Consider the following 20,862-nt stretch of genomic DNA (forward strand, 5'->3'; position numbering starts at 1 on the left):
CATATTCAACAGCGATGCTGCTGCAGATATTGACGAAATTTAATATTGGAACCATCCTGTCTTATTTTCTGGAAAGCAGGGCAGATTTCAAACCCATACAAGAGAGTAGCTTTGAGCTGTTTACATCTGGACATGTACATGTAAGGTAAGGAAACGGTGTTGAAGTAAATTTAATCCTGACACTCAAAGAGCAAGTTGTTCAAACTATTTCTGTGCATCCGAAACGTCACTATAATAAAATGTGTTTCATATGAGTTCATCAGATTTGTTTTTGAAAGTCTGTGGATAATTTACATATAAATTTCAATCATTTAATTAATTTTATTTCTGAAATATTTCTAAACAACAATGGACGCCATTTTGTTATGTACATGTACCCACCAGTGTTTGATTGGCTGGAGTATAAAGTAACTTGGGAGGTTATTCGGATAATTACGGAGCAACCTGGTTAAATTCTGTATGAAATGGGCTATTGCTGTAGAACATGGTTTCTTTGAAGTATGTCCGAAGGGCAGTCCTTTTCACAAGATAAATGCATTGATAAGGATTAACTGTTAATTAGTCACACTGGCCTTTTGCTTGTGTACTCAAGTCTAACCTTTAGCTATTATGCAGCTGACCAGAATATGAAAAAAGTGTCTTGTCCTGGGGGATAATAAGGCGTATCACAGGGAGAAATGGTGCATCCCATGGATGCTTGCACATTGGGGCAAGGGAGTGGGATCAATAGTTGCCTCCCTAAAAGATTTATTGTCAGCCAGTTAATGTGAAACTTTGATCTTATACCAAACCTCTTTTCTTTTAGTCCCTGCTATTTAAACATCCCAAGGGATAGTTTTATATCAGTTCCAACATTACAGATTACTGTTTATATAATCTACGTGTAACAGGCATAGACTGAAAAGGAATTGTTGTTAATTTTTAATTTATTTAAGATTACTGAAAATTGTGTTTTCTAGAAACATGACCATGTCAGGAGTTTAGAATCTTATTTTTAGCAAAGCTTCCATTTGATTAAAATCAGATCTCAATTTCACCTAGGACAGAGGTGATTCGATTTAGATTGTGCCATGTTAAGGCATGTAAGTCAACATCTTGAAAGTACGTTTACTCATTTCATCAGCGCGATCAAAGTTTCCTTAGGCAAACAATTATTTTTCAACAGTCCCGATGGGCACCTCACTTTGAATACAGGATGGGCCTGAACTAAAATTAGAGGGGCCCCGGGTGTCGGGCTGTCAGATTTTTGTAGCACTGCTGGTGAAGATAAAAGCTCTGAATTGATTGTTGCATTTTCTGGTCACTTACTGGCTTTCTGCCTATTTTCTTAACTCACGTTTAATACTACTTTTCCCATGATTGAAAATATCCAATGGTACGTCTGTAACAGCGCCAACTTTTAGTCTAGGCCTAGCATTTGCGTATCCTAGAGCTGCCATTTTTTCAGGTTCTCTCTAATAACATTCAATTGTGAAATGTAATGAGCACTGAGTGCTTTATTGTGTTGCTTTGAAATCGACTCGCTTGTAATAATGTATCCATACTTTCTTCATGCCTTTATCTTTTGGAAAAGAATACAAAATGTTGTCCACAGCCTTTTCTTAATGAGCTATTACACTCGTAAGCAATGCAAAACGACATTGTCTTTTACTCTGGCAATTGCCAGGCGGGATGCTGGAGTCGCTGCTATGACATCACATCACAAAAGTAAACGAACAGGCGCGGAAATTTTGTACATGAGGTCATGGAAATTCAGCTCCTAGAAGAGATGCCAATATTTAAATATTGGCATTACGGTCACAGATGATACATCATAATATGGATTTCTTCTATAGTGCTTTTATTATTATTCAATATTTCCATTGGTTTCTGGTCTCCTTTAAGCCCTGATCAGAATCTATGGAATAAACTACACAGACCTCCATCTACGATTGTATGTACAAACACCAGCATGGCTACACAAGTAACTTTCATAATGTATATTTTAATGATTTAACAAAAGACTATGAAAAGCTCTATGGCTCAAAACTTCATGACAACTTAATTCATAAATTAAGTCAAAAGAATGGAGCATTATTCATATTTAAATTAATTAATTAGACAAACTGAGTGAGTCATGTCTTACATACCTTGTTTTGGACTAGTCTTTAAAGAACTTGGCTGAGGGCTTGTGTCCCCATTTACTTGAGAGGGTTTATCTACAAAGAATAAAATTATACAGCTGTACAGGTAAAGGTGTAAAACCCTTCCGCACTACATTCTGCCTGGAGAAAAACACATTGTAATGAATGGCTCAATGCAACATCATGTATCTAAAGTTATCTAGTGAACCTGTATAAACAGGGTATATTAGCTTGCTAACCCCTTGAGTTCCAAAGAAATGTATTTCAACATAAAATGAAATACACCTGAAGCTTTTGAATTGTCTTCATTCCTTAATTAAAGCATATTTGATTGACAACATGTCAAAGAAGTGTTAATTGCTATACTTGAATTGAGTTGTTTACTATCTGGCTTTGTCTTTCACCTACAAACCGCAAGGTTCATGGTAAAGCGTAGTAGACTTTTGATTTGTTTGTCAATAAATGATTATAAAAAATGAAGAGGCCAGAGTGTCTCGGAAGACTGTCAATATAAGTGTCACAACACAGGTATTGGTTACAATACCAAAGTACCTGAAGAAATCTATGCCGCAACATTAACAAAGAAAATGAGCAACTGCAACGACTCACCATCACAAATCCCCATGCATTTTAATGCATATACCAAGCCCATTACACTTTTCTCCCACCCCAAAGTGACCCAGAGGTCACAATGCAAACCCCTTTCATTCATCTCCATCTCCAGACAGTGATCCCCTGCCACTCATCTCCAACCTCATTCAGTAACCCTGGGATTATATTCCAAGACCCTTCCAATCATTTCCAACCCTAGACAGTGATCCACAGGTTATAATGTTAGTCCCTGCCACTTATCTCCAACCTCATTCAGTAACACTGGCATTATATTTCAAGTCCCTTCCAATCACCTCCAAGCACTGACAGTGACCCTGGAGTCAAAATACAAGCCCAATACCCCAACCATTCATCTCCAGCCAGTGACAATGACCCTGAGGTCATAATGCACAAGCCTTCCACTTATCTCCAATCCCAAGCAACGACCCAGAGGTCATATTCCAAGCTCATTCCACTCATCTCCAACCCTAAACAGTGACCCAGGGGTTATATTCCATGCCCCTTCCACTCATCTCCAACCCTAAACAGTGACCCAGGAGTTATATTCCAAGCCCCTTCCACTTATCTCCAATCCCATACAATGACTGCAATCATGATACAAAATCCATGACTTGTATGATGCATTTCCTAGCTAGGACCCTAGATAAGAAGCATGGTCAGAAAATAACTGGACAATGTCAATGTAATTGCAATTTCTGTATGTTTGACCTCTGACCCTCTCCCAGAAACCCAAGGGGCAGAGGCCAATGATGATATTCCTTTCACATATGTTGATTATACCAACAATATAACTACAAAGTGTCACAAAATTCAACCCTGCAGTTTAAAAGATGTGGTAAAAGACAAACAGATGGATGGATCATATCACACTATCCCCGTTTTAATAAAATAGGGACAAAAGGTGAAAATTATTTGTAGTATGTTTCACTGAATAAAAAAGTTTCACAGAACAGTGCTTTGAATCTATTCAAAATTTTCTATTAAAAGGTAGGAGGCCATTAAATAAAGCCAAGCATATTTTAATGATTGCATAGAAATGAAATTAATTTGCATATTTCCTTCATTTAAATCTTAACCTGCTGGCTACACCCTCTGATGCCAACAATACCACGACCATAGCATACCATATATACCCAATTATAAGTTGAGTCAAACTGCAAGCAACAAAGATCCTGATCTGCCTAGCTTAATGCACTTTCACATCAGGGTCTATGATTTTTGTTCTGCTGACTACTATGAACAAACTGCACAGATCCAAATCTGCCAGTGCATTATGGGATGTCAGTTCTGGGTCTGTGCAGTTTGCAGTATGTAGGGTAAGCGAGTATATACGACAAGCTCTCTTGTACTTTGTACGCAAGCTAAAAATGAAGACTTCTCTGACTAAACTGACAAATTGCAATGCAATGTGCAACTGCATCCATAATGATTTAGTTCTCTAGTTCAAATGTACCTGGTATTCAAATTTCGCGTTACAACAGCTGTGTTTGATACAATATTGCCCGATTAATCTGTTTCTCTACCGCATACACATGTTCAAGTAACTGTATACCCATTATTCACACACAACCATACTATCAATATTAACATTGCTGGTTTTACTTTTAAGACATTGCTGAATATATAATAACCCATTTGTTCAAAATCCCAGTATCGGCATGGATGGTGCAGCTGTCATGCGGATTAATCTCTGGTATGAATCATCAATGCATGAATTTAACAATGACCATAAATCAGAAAGTTTGAGAGCTTCTGGACTGTTGTTTTGTTTGATTTAATCCAGTTCCGTAAATATGGAAACCAGTCATCATCAACACAAACATACATGGAGCACCCACTTATAATGGACTCCATCATGAACCCCTTTACTTAATTTTGTTTGCGTATCTCTCTTACAAACATGTATAACGACAGCTGTCCTTATATAGCAATAATTTTTTAAGTCCTGCAATTGTTCAACATGTTTACTACATCTATATTAACATTTAAAATCTTCCAGGAAACTTTATTGGTATACCATATATACTTGCTTATAAGTCGAGGAAAACAGCAAGCAGCACAGATCCAGATCTGCCATCGCATTATTCACTTGCAGATCTGGGTCTATGCAGTTTGTCTGGAGTAATCTATTGATCAAACAACACAGACCCTAAACTGCTGACATTGTTTGCAGTTGGGCTGAACTTATAAGCAAGTGCATATGGTAGGTCAGATCGAATGGGATCAAAAAAGTATTGCCAAGAGCATGGTCTCTCTCTCTCTCTCTCTCTCTCTCTATATATATATATATATATATATATATATATATATATATATATATCCATATATTTTTTGTTCAAGTCTTTATATATGTGGTTACATTTTTATAATCTCACTTTTAATTGGTACCATATAGTACACATTTTACTGACTTGCTGTTCAATCTAATCATTCATACAAACGTACTCTATCACACACCTATGCATACAACTGATCGATGGTCTTAATTTTACTGTAACAGTCGAAACTGAATAAATACTTACCAAGGAAGACGGAGCTTGAAACAGAGTCTTTACTCTCATCTAAACTGTCTCCAACTGTAAAGATTTTATGAAAAAAGAACTTAAATAAGTTTAAATGTAAATAATGAAAAATCTGAAAATTATTTTATTTCAGCAAAAATGAACAAGGAGCTTAATTAACCTTAAGTGAGTAAGAAGCTTCATTTAGTGTAATTTTCTAAATCCTGTATAAATGGCATGGTCTGAACCACTAGCTTTACAACTCAGTAGTTCAGTGTCTGATCACTGGAGATGCTTCTGTAATTTTCTAAATCCTGTATAAATGGCACGGTCTGAACAGTGAACCACTAGCTTTACAACTCAGTAGTCCAGTGTCTGATCACTGGAGATGCTTCTGTAATTTTCAGCATTCTGTATATTTTAGAATACAATAATTTTTTCCAATGCAAAACTATTTAAATTTAACGTAGCATTCATTTACAGCATTCATTTATTCATTTCCTAAATAACTAAGCAAACAAGGTCTATTTTGCAGTTAATAAACTTTGGTTTTTAATTATATTCATGTAGGACTTGAAAAAGTAACAAAATTAGTGGTAAACAGGTTCTAAGAAACATTTTTGCAGCTTACAATGCATGCATTTATTAGTTATTGTATTTCTATGACTGAAATAATGTTTAAGGGACCGACCATTTAGTTTTCTGAGTGGGGTGCCTTTTATGTTTGAAAATAAATATCTGGACCCTAAATTGCCCCCCAAATTATTCTTGTACTTTATTTATTTTTAGAAAAATAATTTGTTTATACTCATTATATTAACAGAAAAAAAATATTTTGTTGAGGTAAACCAAAAAAAAAACTCCCAGCTAGGAACAAATATCCCAGGACCCCTCCCTCTGAAGATTAAATTGGTGGTCCATAAAATATGCTTGATTCAGGTCACACTACGCTGAGAAAAAATCAGTAGAATTAAAAAGCATTATATACCACAATTTACAATGTCTATTCTTCATGTTTCACTAGGTATAATGTATTCAGGGGTTTAAAAAAATCAGATTATCATAGTACACGTGCAAATCTGAATATTTTCATTATCAGCTACTCCACATGAAAATTGATAAAATTTGTCTACAATTTTAAAAAAGTAATCTAAACCACTCAGAGAATAGTCACATTACAACTCAGTTTCATTGTGTATTGTTATAGCTCTATTGCAAAAGAATAAAATACAAATGTCAATAAACTGACTGAAAACTTGTCTTATCCCAAAAATTCCAACAGTTGAATAGTGCAGGATGTCGAAGATCTAAGTAGGCCAACACTGTAATAAATCCAGCGATACATATTTCATAAAAGGCTGCCTAATTTCAACTCAAGATGAGGTAAGGCAGAAAGATAAGATAAATACTGCCAAAATTTCATGACTTATAGGCTTTCATTGACATCAACTTCCTGATGGAAGGAAACGGAACAAGAATCTGAATGATTCATGGGCATTTGGTTGGTTGGAGAGAACTCAACCAGCATGCCAAATTAAATTAAAACATCATATCCTTGAAGCACCTTCTGATGAAGTGTTTGACCGAACTATGGCATTTTGTCTGCATCCACTTGTTTGAAACAAATTATAAATCCAAAATATCAAAAAGAACTGTATTCCATCCACTCCAAAACTATATACATGCAGAACATGTGTTCTTTTTAAAGAAACCTAAAAACAAATATCCATGAAGATTGAAATATACAATTATTGTCCAAATTTAGTGTGTTGTTGTTGTTGTTGCTGTTGATGTTGTTGTCCATATCCAAAGCTATGATTGAAAGACTCAAAATTTAGGAACAAAAATCATGTCAAACTCATTAAAAAATGTAAAGCTACAAAGCTAGCTATCAACAAGGAAAAATTCTGAAGACTTACTGTCTACACTGATTTATTAGTTAGATCCAATAGCAAACAAAACAGACCCTGCCCTACCATCATATAATGCGACAGTAGATCAGGGTCAATGTCGCTTGTTCTCTTTACAAACTGCATTGACCCAAATCTGACAGTGCATTATGTGATGTCAGATATGGGTCTATGCAGTGTGCAGTTAGCCTCAATGTATAAGCAAGTGGACATGCTACCCAATCTGATTAAAACTGATGCCCTACATGAAGATCTGACAGTGACCGCTTAGGGGTCATCTTCTGGTGACATGTTATTACCATAATTGCTTATTTTATCAATCAGTTAAAGTCTTATACCTTCATGTCTGGGAGTCTGGCTGAAGAGCATCAATGTGTGCCGAGCAATTTACTTCACATTCAAATATCTGAAAGCTACATTTCCATTGGCTAATTCAAAGGTCACCAGAACATGACCCTAAGCCATGGCTATCAGATCTTCATGTAGGACAGTGGGGATCTTATTTTAATCAGATTGACATGGTACCCTGCTGATATTTAAAGCATGAAGTTCTAGGCGCTATATGGCAATCCCTTGTTTTGAAAGGTTGTTCATTTGCTCTGATGCATAGACCATTCAAGCAAACAAAACAACAGCAATTGAAGTGTGATTATAACTGCTCCCAGAAAGCCACATCTCTTAGATGCATACACATAAATATCCTAAAGAATATGGTGAATGGTTCCTGAGCTGTGGTATGCCAGGGTTCTGCTGCATGAGATCATTAAACTTGACCTAAAAAAGGGCAATAACTCTATCAAACTTTGACCTAAAATGATGCTTTTAAAACACAGATACAGATGCAATAAATTCATCCACCAAATGACAGCCAGTTATGCAGAAGGATTGGAGAACTATGGTGGTTACAAAAAGTGTGAATGGACAGACATACAAACAGCCACTGGTTGGGCTCTAGAACTTCTTACCATTTATATCTGCAATTTTCTGTCTAAGAAATTCAGGAAAATCTACTTTCATGTTTAATCTTTCCAAAAAATTCACAGAGACTACCAAGAGACTTAAATTCAGACACACAAACACTGTATTTCCTCCACTCAGGCATATAAATTCTGTCTGTATTTCCTCATGGTATATTACAGCATGTTGATTTTATATACTTATTTGCATAATCATCAGACTGACCAGTGGGCAGAATTGGTCATGTTACATATCAGACTGATTAGGGTCAGCTGACTAAGGGTAACTGACCACTCAATAGTTGAAACATTTCAATTCTTATCCAAAACAGTTTACTTCAATATATACTTGCTTACAACTCAAGTCCAACATAAAACTGCCTTAGATCTGCCATCACATAATGCACCATACAATTTGGATCTATGCAGTTTGTTTTGTTTGTTGTGTGTACATACAGTACATGAAACCCAATGCATGTATAGGGTAGAGATAAAAATGACCAGTCCTGAGAATAAATTGGCTGCTACTGTCAAACTGTTGAGTGTAATATATTCCAGACTCTCCAAATATCTGTACAAGTTGAATTCTCAAGGCCTCATTTTGTGAAATTCCATTGTGTAAGTTGAATTCTCAAGGCCTCATTTTGTGAAATTCCATTGTGTAAGTTGAATTCTCAAGGCCTCATTTTGTGAAATTCCATTGTGTAAGTTGAATTCTCAAGGCCTCATTTTGTGAAATTCCATTGTATAAGTTGAATTCTCAAGGCCTCATTTTGTGAAATTCCATTGTGTACGTTGAATTCTCAAGGCCTCATTTTGTGAAATTCCATTTGTGTAAGTTGAATTCTCAAGGCCTCTTTTTGCAAAGTTCCAGTGCCTGCAATGGTAATCATCAAGGCCTCATTGTGTGAAGTTCAGTGTGTGACAGAAATTCTCAAGGCCTCATTGTGTTAAGTTCTGGTGTGTATGATTGCAAATTCTCAAGGCCCCACTGTGTAAAGTTCCAGTGTGTGTACTGTGAACCATAGTCCCCATTTTTAAGTTATACATGGTCTGGGATATGGTGGAAGCATTAATGCAAGCAGTATGTATATTAAAATTGGATGGACACCTGATTGTTAAGCTGTGTGATGACTTTCTCTTTATTAGAAAGACTGATTTGTACTATGCTTTTGGTTTTGTTGGTTTTAAGGCACTTTTATTGGCTATATAATAGCCATGGAAATGGGAATTAAAGGACTCCCCCTCCCCACCAGAGGACATGCTGAGGTAGCTGACCTGGATTGACGTGGGTGAGTATGGAACCCACAACCCTTGGATTACATGTCTGATGCTCTATCAGATGGGTTATTATGGCTGCCTTAATTTGCATGAAATGGGTTATTATGGCTACCTTAATTTGCATGAAATGGGTTATTATCACTACCTTAATTTCATGAAATGGGTTACTATGGCTACCTTAATTTGCATGAAATGGGTTATTATGGCTACCTTAATTTGCATGAAATTGGTTATTATGGCTACCTTAATTTGCATGAAATGGGTTATTATGGCTACCTTAATTTGCATGAAATGGGTTATTATGGCTACCTTAATGTGCATGAAGATAACCCTTGTGAGACTGAATTCCTCCTCTGATGCTATAGCATGAAACTACCACTACCTGACAGGATGACACAGACAGCAAGAATTTAAATCAAAATACAGACATAAATAGATTATTAATGTTGGATTTTATTCATTCTGTCTCTTTGTTCCTTGACTTTTACATTATATGGACTAGTATTTTATGATGATGTTGGTTACATATTATTTTATCTTAAATGTATGTACATACACCTTTATTTTATTTTAGGGCCTCAAGGTAAACTATGTTTTAGCATACTGTGTAACTCTCTTTAAAGAATTATTATTATTATTATTATTATTAGTAGTAGTAGTAGTAGTAGTAGTAGTAGTAGTAGTAGTAGTAGTAGTAGTGAAATCAAGAATAATTTTTTTTTTAAAGTTCCATTCACAGATTAAACTAAAGACACTATTTAATTTTCATTTGATATCATCCCAATAATAATAATAATAATAATAATAATAATAATAATAATAATAATAATATTATTATTATTATTATTTCTGTATGAAATAATTATGTTAAGTGCCAGTTAAAACATGACTGGATTATAAATCAATTTAATTTGGTAATAATTGGTTTTCTTACACTTTCTTAAAATTAACAATTTCTTACCTAACTAATAATATCTACCATTATGCATGACCACAAATATGGATTTTTGTGCTCAATGTACTGATTACTAAAAGGCAAAGGAAAACTTAAATTCACATTAAGAGATTAACAACCAATTTACTGCCACCTGAACTTTGGCCAAATATACATGTTTGTTGGCAATAACTTTTGTAAGCCTGTAAGAGTGCAATTGACAGAGAGTATTCATCCCCATTTTTTAATGTAGGACCGACTAGACAACACAAGCAGGCTATTTGTGAAAACCTCATGTTGATATAACCATCCATTCCAGAGGCTCAGATGTGAGAGGTCACAGTTTTGATCCCCACTGAGTCATACCAAGGACTTATAAAAATGGACCTAACAGCTACCTGGCATGGAACTCATCATTATGATGTTAGTGTTAGGAATGGTCGGCCTGGTGTCAGGATAATGTGACTGGGTGGGACATGATGCTACATGTCTATGGCATGATGCCCTATTGCTACATGTCACTATAAACTGCCATACTGCAGACATTATAGCAACAGAACCAAAATTGTTAAAGCTACATTAAAAATAAATTTAAAAAAGAAACAGCACACAATCTGGAGTGTGCGTATGTGTGTGTGATTTGGATTTTTAACATAGCTTTAACAATTTTTCAGTCATATCACTATGATATCTGCAGTGTGACAGTTTATAGTGATGTCTCGCACTGGGGCATCATGCCGTATCCATTATCCTGACACCAGGCTCACCAGTTCTAACACTAACCTCTTAATGCTGAGTGCCAAGCAGGGCAGCTGTTAGTACCATTATTGTAAGTCTTCGGAATGACTTGGCCAGAGATCGAACCCACGACCTCCCACATCCAATGTTGATGCTCTAACCACTAGGCCACCAGAGCCGCCCATCTGGAGGAGTAGCAAAAACAGCATGGTCACTGCGATGACCATACTGGATACCCTAGTGACCCCATTTTCATTCAATACGAACTAGAACTTGCAATGAGTGTGGGTGTAATGTTTCATGGCAATCCTCCAGGTAGTTTAGAAGTAGTGATAACAAACTTGTGCTAATGAACAGACATACAACAGATGATAAACAACAGGTTATCCTCTTCTTATCAGTCACCAGTAGAATTAATTAAAACAGAACTCTCAGAATGCAGTTCAGACATGCCTTATTTTTTCCCTACACTGGACTCAATATCTAATAATGATATCAAAACATTGCAAACTTGAAAGAGATACCTCAAGGGGCTAAGAAGATATTAAATAAAGAAAAGTGTGATGGTCAGACATGCTGCCTCAAATATACTCCCCCCACCACCAAAAAAACTTTGCAGTAAGTATAATCAGTTTTTGTATGGAATGAAGATGGGTGGGGTCTGACAGCCAAGGACTATAACTCTGCTAAGTGATGATGCAGATTGCTGATAATACAATTAACCCAAGGGTTCAGCAATATCAAATGTGTGCCATTTTATATTATACCATATGTACTTGCTTACAGGTCGAGAACAAACTGAAAAACAACAGAGATTCTGATTTGATGTAGCATAAAACGCTGGCACATCAAGGTCTATGCTGTTTATTCTACTGATTACTCCTAACAAACTGCACAGACCCAGATCTGCCAATGCATTATGCAACAGCAGATCTGGGTCTTTGCAGTTTGCAGTTGGACCCATCTTATAAGCAAAGATAGTATACAATAATAATTTTTAATAACTATTGTGCAGAAATTAAAAGTGGGACAGAATTTTGTACACAAATTGGGAGAAAAATTAACGAGAGTTATTTGCGATGCGTACACGATGATGGAGCAACATCCTAAACAGGGCAACAAATCCAACCAATGTTCAGGACCTGATAAGATGAAGTCCTAATAGCACATCTACGTGAACCTGTAATAGGGCAATACATCTAACAAAATGGCATCCAATTATGGGTAAGGGTTGCGAGCCAAAGTTGTTACAAGAAGAAGGAATGGACACAAGGATGAGTTGATCAGAAAAGGCAATTACTGAGTGTACTTGCTTATAAGTCGAGTCCAAATGCACACTGCGGACCAAAATCTGCCATTGCATAATGCACTAGTAGATCTGGATCTGTGCAGTTTGTTAATGGTAATCAGTAGAACAAACAATATAGACCCTGATCTGCAGGTGCATTATGTTAAGGCAAATTAAGATCCTTGTTCTTTGCAGTATGATTTGACTTATAAGGGAGTATATATGGTACTCACATCTGCATCTGAATGTAGGGCCCCAAATATGCAAATTACTGATCTACAACATACTGGTATTTCCTGCTGATTATACTGAACCAGTACTTCTGGGTGACCAAAAAAAAAGGGATTTTTATTTTTATCTGTCAAATAAACTGCCCGACTTTCCATAAAAGGTGATGTAAATGCAAGTGACAATGTCTGGTCATGTTCAATACTGAACAATAGAAAGAATGAAGAAGGAGCTCCCATAAGTGGAAGGGCAGCGACAATCAAAAAGTACCATCAGTTCACTTCGCAAACACTTAAAAGGTCAACACCAGATGGAAAAAAATAACTTCAAAGGTGAACACCAGATGGAAAATGAAACTTCCTCCTGAAATGACAACAAGCTGTCTGTCATGTGTCAAATATCATTTAGCATATGGAATCAAACACACATCAGGTTTTCTTTATCTGTTTCCCACAATATCTTTCAAAAATACACTCTCCAGTGAGGTACAAAAATATTTCGGGTGTTCAGATGCAAAGCCATCATAAATAACTATGCCTCTCACTCATTATCAAACTTTTCAAATATCTTGTAGACAAGGTGATAACAAGTCCAGCCAATCATAAGCAAGATCGCCTCATTAATATGCATGGATCTTGCTCATTTGTAAGCTCATGCAAAATCCTAATGAAACCAGCATATTTATTCTTAGTTCGATGAAACTCCAAAGAGGTTAACAAGCCCAGCCAATCATATGCAAGTTCATCTCATCCATAAGCCTGTATTTTGTTCATTGGTAAATGTGAAATCTTGACAGTCTGAGCTTTTCAAGTAAATGCTCAACCAATAAGATTTAAGATCACCTCATTAACATGCATGGATATCACTCATTATCAACGTTGTCTGCGGTTTAGATAACATATGTCCATAATCTAAAATAGGAACTCCAGAATGGCTACACCGCAGATGCAAGGCCACACCACAACCTCACTTGGCCTTGTGACTAGATGAGCTAATTGGGTAAGTTGTTGTTGTTGTTGTTGTTGTAGGATTTAACGCCATTTTTCAGCACAAGATAGGCTATGCATGGCAGCCAATATTAATGGTGGAGGAAGAATCCGGGAAAACCCCGGAAAGAACCACTGACCCACGAGAAGCTACTGGCAAGCTTTCTCACATACCCACATTAGCCGAATCCGAGATCTGAAACCATGTAGACATTTGTGAGATGGCAGTGATCCGTAACGGAGAGCGCTTTAGACCACTCAGCTACTCGGGGCCCCCTAATTGGGTAAGTGTTTTAAGAAATTGGACTTGCTCACACAGCAAAATTAGCTTCAGTGTCTCTGATGTGTGACCATTTTTTTAAATACTAAATACAGTAAACCTACATGCAGAAACTGCCACCTTGAAAAACATGCTTTTCTTCATGGTACATTTTTGCTTCTAATTTTGCTATCAGCAATTTTTTTGCAAAAAGCAAGTAGTGCAACAAAGTAGCAGCTAATTACTTCAACTGGTTTTCTTGTCTGATCAGCTCTGATTTTTTCCAACACTTTGGCCAAGTTTTTCTCTCTGCATCAAGGAGGTGAAATTTAAAGCTAATGAAGGAAAGTCCTAAGTGATCAACAACAAAAAAACCAGTTACTTCAAATCTTGAAATAGTAAACATTTACCAGTACAGTCAGTTCTTCAAACTTAAAGCTTGTTGATGGAAAACGTTCACTGTAGATCTGTACAGATTGCAAAAGATATACTGGTAGTAATTACCCATGACCATGCTGGATCTGTAGCATTTTGCCCAAGAACATCAATTTCAAATACATTATGGATGACTATATGCCCTGCTGAGTACTTTATACTGCATTTCAACTGAACATAGTCTTGATTTCTAAACATTCTTTTTGTATAAATTTGCTGGACATTCTACAACAAGCGAATAAATGACAATCTCTGAAATTCAATAAAAATCTAACAATGAGGTCAATTCTTACTGGCTGCAACAGAATTAAGAACACTCGATAAACAAGTGCCATTTTGTAGAAATGTAATTTTGGTGAAACATCTGTAATCTTTGTTGTATGATCTGATACATGTACAAATAATTATCTATAAAACTTGCACCTCAATCTGACTTGAATGCAAAATACTCATTTACTGAAAATGATGACAGCCAAGCAGTGCCAGATGACCAAATAGGCAGAATAGGCACCTGCCTATGGGCCGGCCCCACGCCTTTTAGTGGCCCCACAACAATAATTATTTAATAATTTTTGTTTAATAACATAAAATTTTAATTTGTTAAATAACATTAATAATTGTTAATACTTGTTTTGTTTAATAAAATTGGTTTATTAAAATTGTTGGCTGGTAAAATTAAAAACATATTAGGAGATGATTTGCAAGGGGGGGGGGGCCAAGATTTTGTCTGCCTAAGGGACTCCACAGGGTTTAATCTGGCACTGCAGCCAACAACATGAGAAAAACTTCATTATTAGAGCAGAATAAATATACAGAAACTGCTAAATCATTCTCTCATCATAATGCTGTGCATACCATCTAAAAATGAGACTACTATATAACGAATATAATTTCATGACCACTTAACGAAATGGGATCCAAGACCATACAAAACATATAACAATTATGGTATTATAATGAAAGGCCTTAGAGTTAGGGAGTGCTGAATGTTGAAAACACAGAAAAGATATACTGTTATTGCACATTTAATTGTTACTTATTATCTATCAGTATTTTTATTTTTACACAGTCAAAAAAAGACCTCTTAACACATGTGCAATCAAATATACAATTTATAAAGCAAACAGAATAAAATATACAAGGATTGCAAACCATCCTTAACTTTTGCACTTTATAAATTGTTCATGTCAAAGCACTTGAAAGCATACCCCAGTTTGAATCAGTCCTCATACAAGTGAACCAATTTCATAAAACTTAAAAGGCCAACAATTTCTCATGCATATAATAAACATTCTTTTATAAATAAAACTCCTGCAGCCAATATCAATACAACCCCCCCCCCACTGGTATTTTGATGAAAATTGATTTTTTTTGTGTTAATTTTTGGATTCAACCCAAACAGATGCCACAAGGCTGAATCATCTGAAAACTCATCTATCCTAATAACCACCATCAAAATCAGACCATCGTACTTCAAAGAAATGGAGAAGATATTTACTGTTCTGTAAAATAAATTCAATTAAAGATACATTAGTCAAATTAACCTGACCTAGTTTTAAACAACTGATAGTACAAAGCAACTTCAAAATGACATTTTTCCATTGCTAAAACATCATAATAACTTTAGTACTAATATTTTCACCACTACCATGTATCATAATAAATTTAGCATAGTAAACGTTTATGCCACTACCATCTATCATAAAGAATATGGCATACTAAAAATCTGCATGTGTAATATGAATCAGGCATACTGGAAATATCTTTTAAAAAAGGAGAACTCCATATATGTATTAATACATCAATGTTTTCAAAGGAAACAGAGGCAAATGAAAGCTGAAGACTGATGAAATCATATCTTTATGAATCTGTTAAGTTTAGTCAATTAACCAGACATGTATTCATGGAACATAAACTTTCCTCCAGTGACCTAACAACAAAGCTTATTGGACAGATGACCTTAACACAAATCTTAGCTGGACAGATGGCCTCAAAACAAAGCTTAATTGGACAGATGACCTTAACAGAAAGCTTACTTCGAAAGATGACCCCAACACAAAGATTAATTAGACAGATGAAGGGCAACAGTAAGGCCCCATGGACAATCATGAGGAGGCATATAAACCTTACATAATCATGAGGAGGCATATAAACCTTACATAATCATAAGGAGGCATATAAACCTTACATAATCATGAGGAGGCATATAAACCTTACACAATCATGAGGAGGCATATAAACCTTACATAATCATGAGGAGGCATATAAACCTTACATAATCATGAGGAGGCATATAAACCTTACATAATCATGAGGAGGCATATAAACCTTACATAATCATGAGGAGGCATATAAACCTTACATAATTCACACATACTGGCATCACCCGTTTTGAGATGCAAAATAGTAAAAAACAATGTCCAAAAACTTGGGGGGAAAAGGACAGTAATTTCCAACAAAACTGTGGAAAAACTTAGGCTTAGATTGGGAGTGAGGCAAGATTTTCATTTTGGACTAAGATGAGTAATGACTGAATTGACAATGGAAATAATATTGAAATCAAAATTATCTTAGTCTTTATATTTTGTTTTTGACAATCTTTATGTAAATGCCATTATTTCCAAAGAAGAAAATGACTACACTGAAACTGCAGTCTGTCAATGTCAATTAAGTTCAAGTCATGAAAAATCATTTCCCCAGATTTATGATGCAACTATTTTAGTGGAAGTGGTTGATTGAACACAGCTGTCAAAAACTACCTTCATTCCAAGAATCTGAGAAAAATGTACTATTTTCTTTCAAAATCTCCCCATTACAATGCCATGTATGGCCCACAATGTTGTGTACCACCAGGTTTATACTACTGAAACAATTAACAAATCAGGATTTGTACAGTCACAGACTATTGATAATGTATTAAAAAAATTCAATGTTGAGATGGACTGCTCCAGTGGCCTAGTGGTTAGTGCATCCACCTCAGATGTGGGAGGTCATGGGTTCGATCCCCGGCCGAGTCATACCAAAGAGTTATAAAAAAATGGCGCTCAGCATTAAGAGGTTAATGTTAGGACTGGTCAGCCTGGTGGCAGGATAATGTGACTGGGTGGGACATCATGATACATGTCTGTGACATGATGCTCCAGTGCTAGACATCACTATAAATTGCCACACTGTAGATGTCGTAGCAATATGACTGAAAAATTGTCAAAGCTACATTAAAAATCCAAATCACACACACAATGTTGAGATGCAAGTATCGTTGCCTGCATTACTGTTACTATTCAAACTTCATGCTGACTTCTAAATGAGTTGGTCTGTATTCAGCAGGCTGAACATTAATATTGCTGACATCTGTACAAGTTGGTCTATATTTTTAACTGGGTGAACAATAATTGTGTTTGAGCATCATGCTAAATATTTTTCGCTCGCTCCTTGCTTGAATTTTAAAGAAAAGAAAGCTTTCAATAAATATTTTTAAAATATTTACTATAGGATTGTCATTATTTACCTAAGTGGCATGGTAATGTATTCATTTGATCAAGTAAAATCCAATTTAAAAATTCTAGATATTAGGCTAATCTAAGGGTAAACATTATCAGAATAAGTAAGCCACTAAACAAAGATTTTATTTCTTCTACTGACTCACATTATGCCTCTTTGATCTTTGGTTTGCTTTGGTTTGCTTTGGTTTGGTTTAGGTTTTTTATGGCACATAAACACAAGTAGATAATATAGGGCCAAAGAAATTGCAATAAAGTGTCTTGCATCGAGACATACCATGGTGGTCTACCAAGGATGATATTAAAATAGGATTCAAATCTGCACCCATTCAGCAACAAGTTATGCAAGCTAACCTGTGGAGCTAGATAAAGCAGTAAATATATTCAGTATATTCTTTTTTTAAGAAATTTTATGATTGGGTAGGTTTCAAAATAATCTTGTAAGAGATAAATGTATGAAACAGTGACAATACAGCTAACAGATGATACATTCCCATTATTTTCAACATTTAATTTGGTATTCGGAATACAAGTTTATGCATGCCGATTTTATTAATTTTATCTTTCTTTTTAGGTGAGTTTGTTTTTTATATCTCCAGAAACATAATTTCAAAACTAAAAACTCTTCCCAATAGAAATTTCTCTTTAACCATTCCTACTGATCAATGCTAACTTACAACTATACAACAAAAAACTTCAGAAATATTGATTCTCAGACAATTTTACACAAATTATTAATGTACAATATGGCTGAAAATCAAAAAATGGTAATTGCTTAATCTTTTAATCGACAGCATATGCAAAAATTGGCAATTCTTGACTGTCTTTTATTGGCAGCATACATCAACATTAATTCTTCTCATTTCTGAAATAACGACAATGTAGTAAGTTAAATTACCTTCTGTAACTTAATAAAAACTGACTGTCTTATTTAGTATTTAATAAATTAGGGTTAAAAATTTATTGTACCAATCAAGACTATCCGGGTGCATTTTTAAAAAAATTGGAAAAAGAAATTTATGGGTTTTCCAAAGCCTTAGGGAAAAGACACCGGCAATACAGTATTTCTTCTATGATAAGACCTGGGGACTAGCCTAATAAATGTCAAAATGTAGGTGGTGGACTTAGTAGCAGAAAAAGATACCTTGTATATATATTTATTACTATGCAAAAATAAGTTGTGGTCTTTATCCCTAAGCATGGGCTTATCACCGGATAAATATGGTATATAAATGACATCAATGGAACAAAAGAAGGACTCAACAGAATAATGAACTATCATAGTTTTATCATAATTTTCTTTGCATTTATGTCTTTTTTACAATTAGAAAATCATTCTTACAGAACCAAATAATATTCTAAACATCTACGGTGTCAATGACAAAGATGCAAAATAGTTAAAGTACTTAATGTATCTATCTTTTTAAAGGTTAATTCCAACAAATTTCAGTCATCTAAATATTCCCACAACAGCATACAAACAACCAAATTAAAAATTTCACACATGCTATTGGTCTGAAGCTCAAGGAAACACATCCTGACTCTACATGTTACCATCCCCCACCCATTCACCTTAAGCATGTTAAATCCATTGCCATGGATTTCACACACAATGTCAAAGAGATGGGTTCAGCTCAAATCATACCCTTCTATTTACCTTATTAGTGTATATAATTAATGACCTACATTAATGAATTTCCCTTAGAAAGCTACTGACAGTAGTAATTTGGGACATTTATCTCATCCCTAGTGCTACCTTTAAGTCCCTCTTCCACTTCCCCTCTACTTGCCTGACCTTGGTGCAAATTTCACTATGTCAAGGAAGAGCAGAAACAGACATACTCCTATCAGAATCCAACACTCCAATAGATGCTTGTTATGTGCAAGTGTTCTATAAAACTGGTTATATCACTACAGAACTATTGATTCTTTGGCCTATTCCAGGAATATACAAACAGCAGTGGGAGTTGACATCAGCAGCCAGACTGCCAGCTATCCAAACCACACTACCCTCTACTCTCTTGAACTGTTGTATATTAAAAATTACAAAATACAGCCACTTTGAGCATCTCTGATCATTGTCTTTCTATCATTTAAATTATTACTTATCTTTTTTGGGTGGGGTATAGACAACAAGTTCAAGTTAACTTCAATTTTTACTTCAAACTTGCAGTAATAATGTGGTTCATGTCAGACATATAATATCTCAGTGTGTAGAGAAAAATTTTGAACCGTCTAAAAGTCACAATACCCAAGTTTAATTTCTCACAGATTCTTTCTTGCAAGTGTTTCCATAACAAGCTATAGTTTTACTAACCCTGTAGATGGAATGTAACAACCATGATTTCTGTCATGACTGTATAGTACACACAATCTACTACTGTCTGTACACAGTTATAAGTTGAGTCAAACTGCAAACAACAAAGACCATGATCTGACATAGCATAATGCGCCTGCAGATCAGGGTCTATGTTGTTGATTCCACTGATCACCCCTATCAAACTGCACAGACCCAGATCTGCTAGTGAATTATGTGATGGCAGGTCTGGGTCTGTGCAGTTTTCATTTGAACTTGTCTTATAAGCGAGTACATACAGTTGTTACTAATGTACAGCTAAATCAAGATCCCAAGGATAGTTTGTCTGTATTGCAAATCAGAGCATGGAGATGACACTGGAAACATGGCAGTCTGCATGAATGACTTGCAAGCTGTAGCTTCATCGTATACTGGATAACTAATACCCCACCCCTTCTTTTCTCCCTCCAAAATGGAGTTATATTATCCTAATCCTATTGCAGATATCGATATAATGTTATTGTAAATGTGTTATGTGTATTATGTTATATTAAAAGTAAAAGTGTGGGACAAAGATAGGCTTCGATAATGATCAAAAACAATAAATTATTACTTGTAACTGAGATAAAGTGTTTATTTATATTATTATGAAAAGAAACACTAAGTGTAGTTGAAAATAAAGCAAATTTTTAAAATAAATTGTTATAAAGTTGTAAATGGTAGGACATTCTTAAAGAAATCACAAATGTATTAATGTCAGGTTCAGATGCAAATTGCATTTTGTGAATCAGACTTCTGTGATTCTATTGTCTGGT

The 20,862-nt window shown here is 35.3% G+C and overlaps 1 protein-coding gene across 18 annotated transcripts in view; it reads right to left on the bottom strand.

Moving 5' to 3' along the window:
• Positions 1 to 20,862, bottom strand: part of LOC149802934 (uncharacterized) — a 389,228-nt gene that overhangs the window by 203,389 nt on the left and 164,977 nt on the right. For all 18 annotated transcript variants that reach the window (XM_089952442.1, XM_089952437.1, XM_089952439.1 and 15 more), the window contains 2 exons: positions 5,258 to 5,311; positions 2,130 to 2,198 (listed from right to left, as the gene is read on the bottom strand). In XM_089952442.1, coding sequence (XP_089808568.1) covers positions 2,130 to 2,198; positions 5,258 to 5,311 — 123 coding nt within the window. The remainder of the gene's footprint in view (positions 1 to 2,129; positions 2,199 to 5,257; positions 5,312 to 20,862) is intronic.

Source organism: Sinohyriopsis cumingii, chromosome 3 (assembly GCF_028554795.1).
Source record: "Sinohyriopsis cumingii isolate HCF-2022 chromosome 3, ASM2855479v2, whole genome shotgun sequence".
Lineage (NCBI taxonomy): Eukaryota > Metazoa > Mollusca > Bivalvia > Unionida > Unionidae > Sinohyriopsis > Sinohyriopsis cumingii.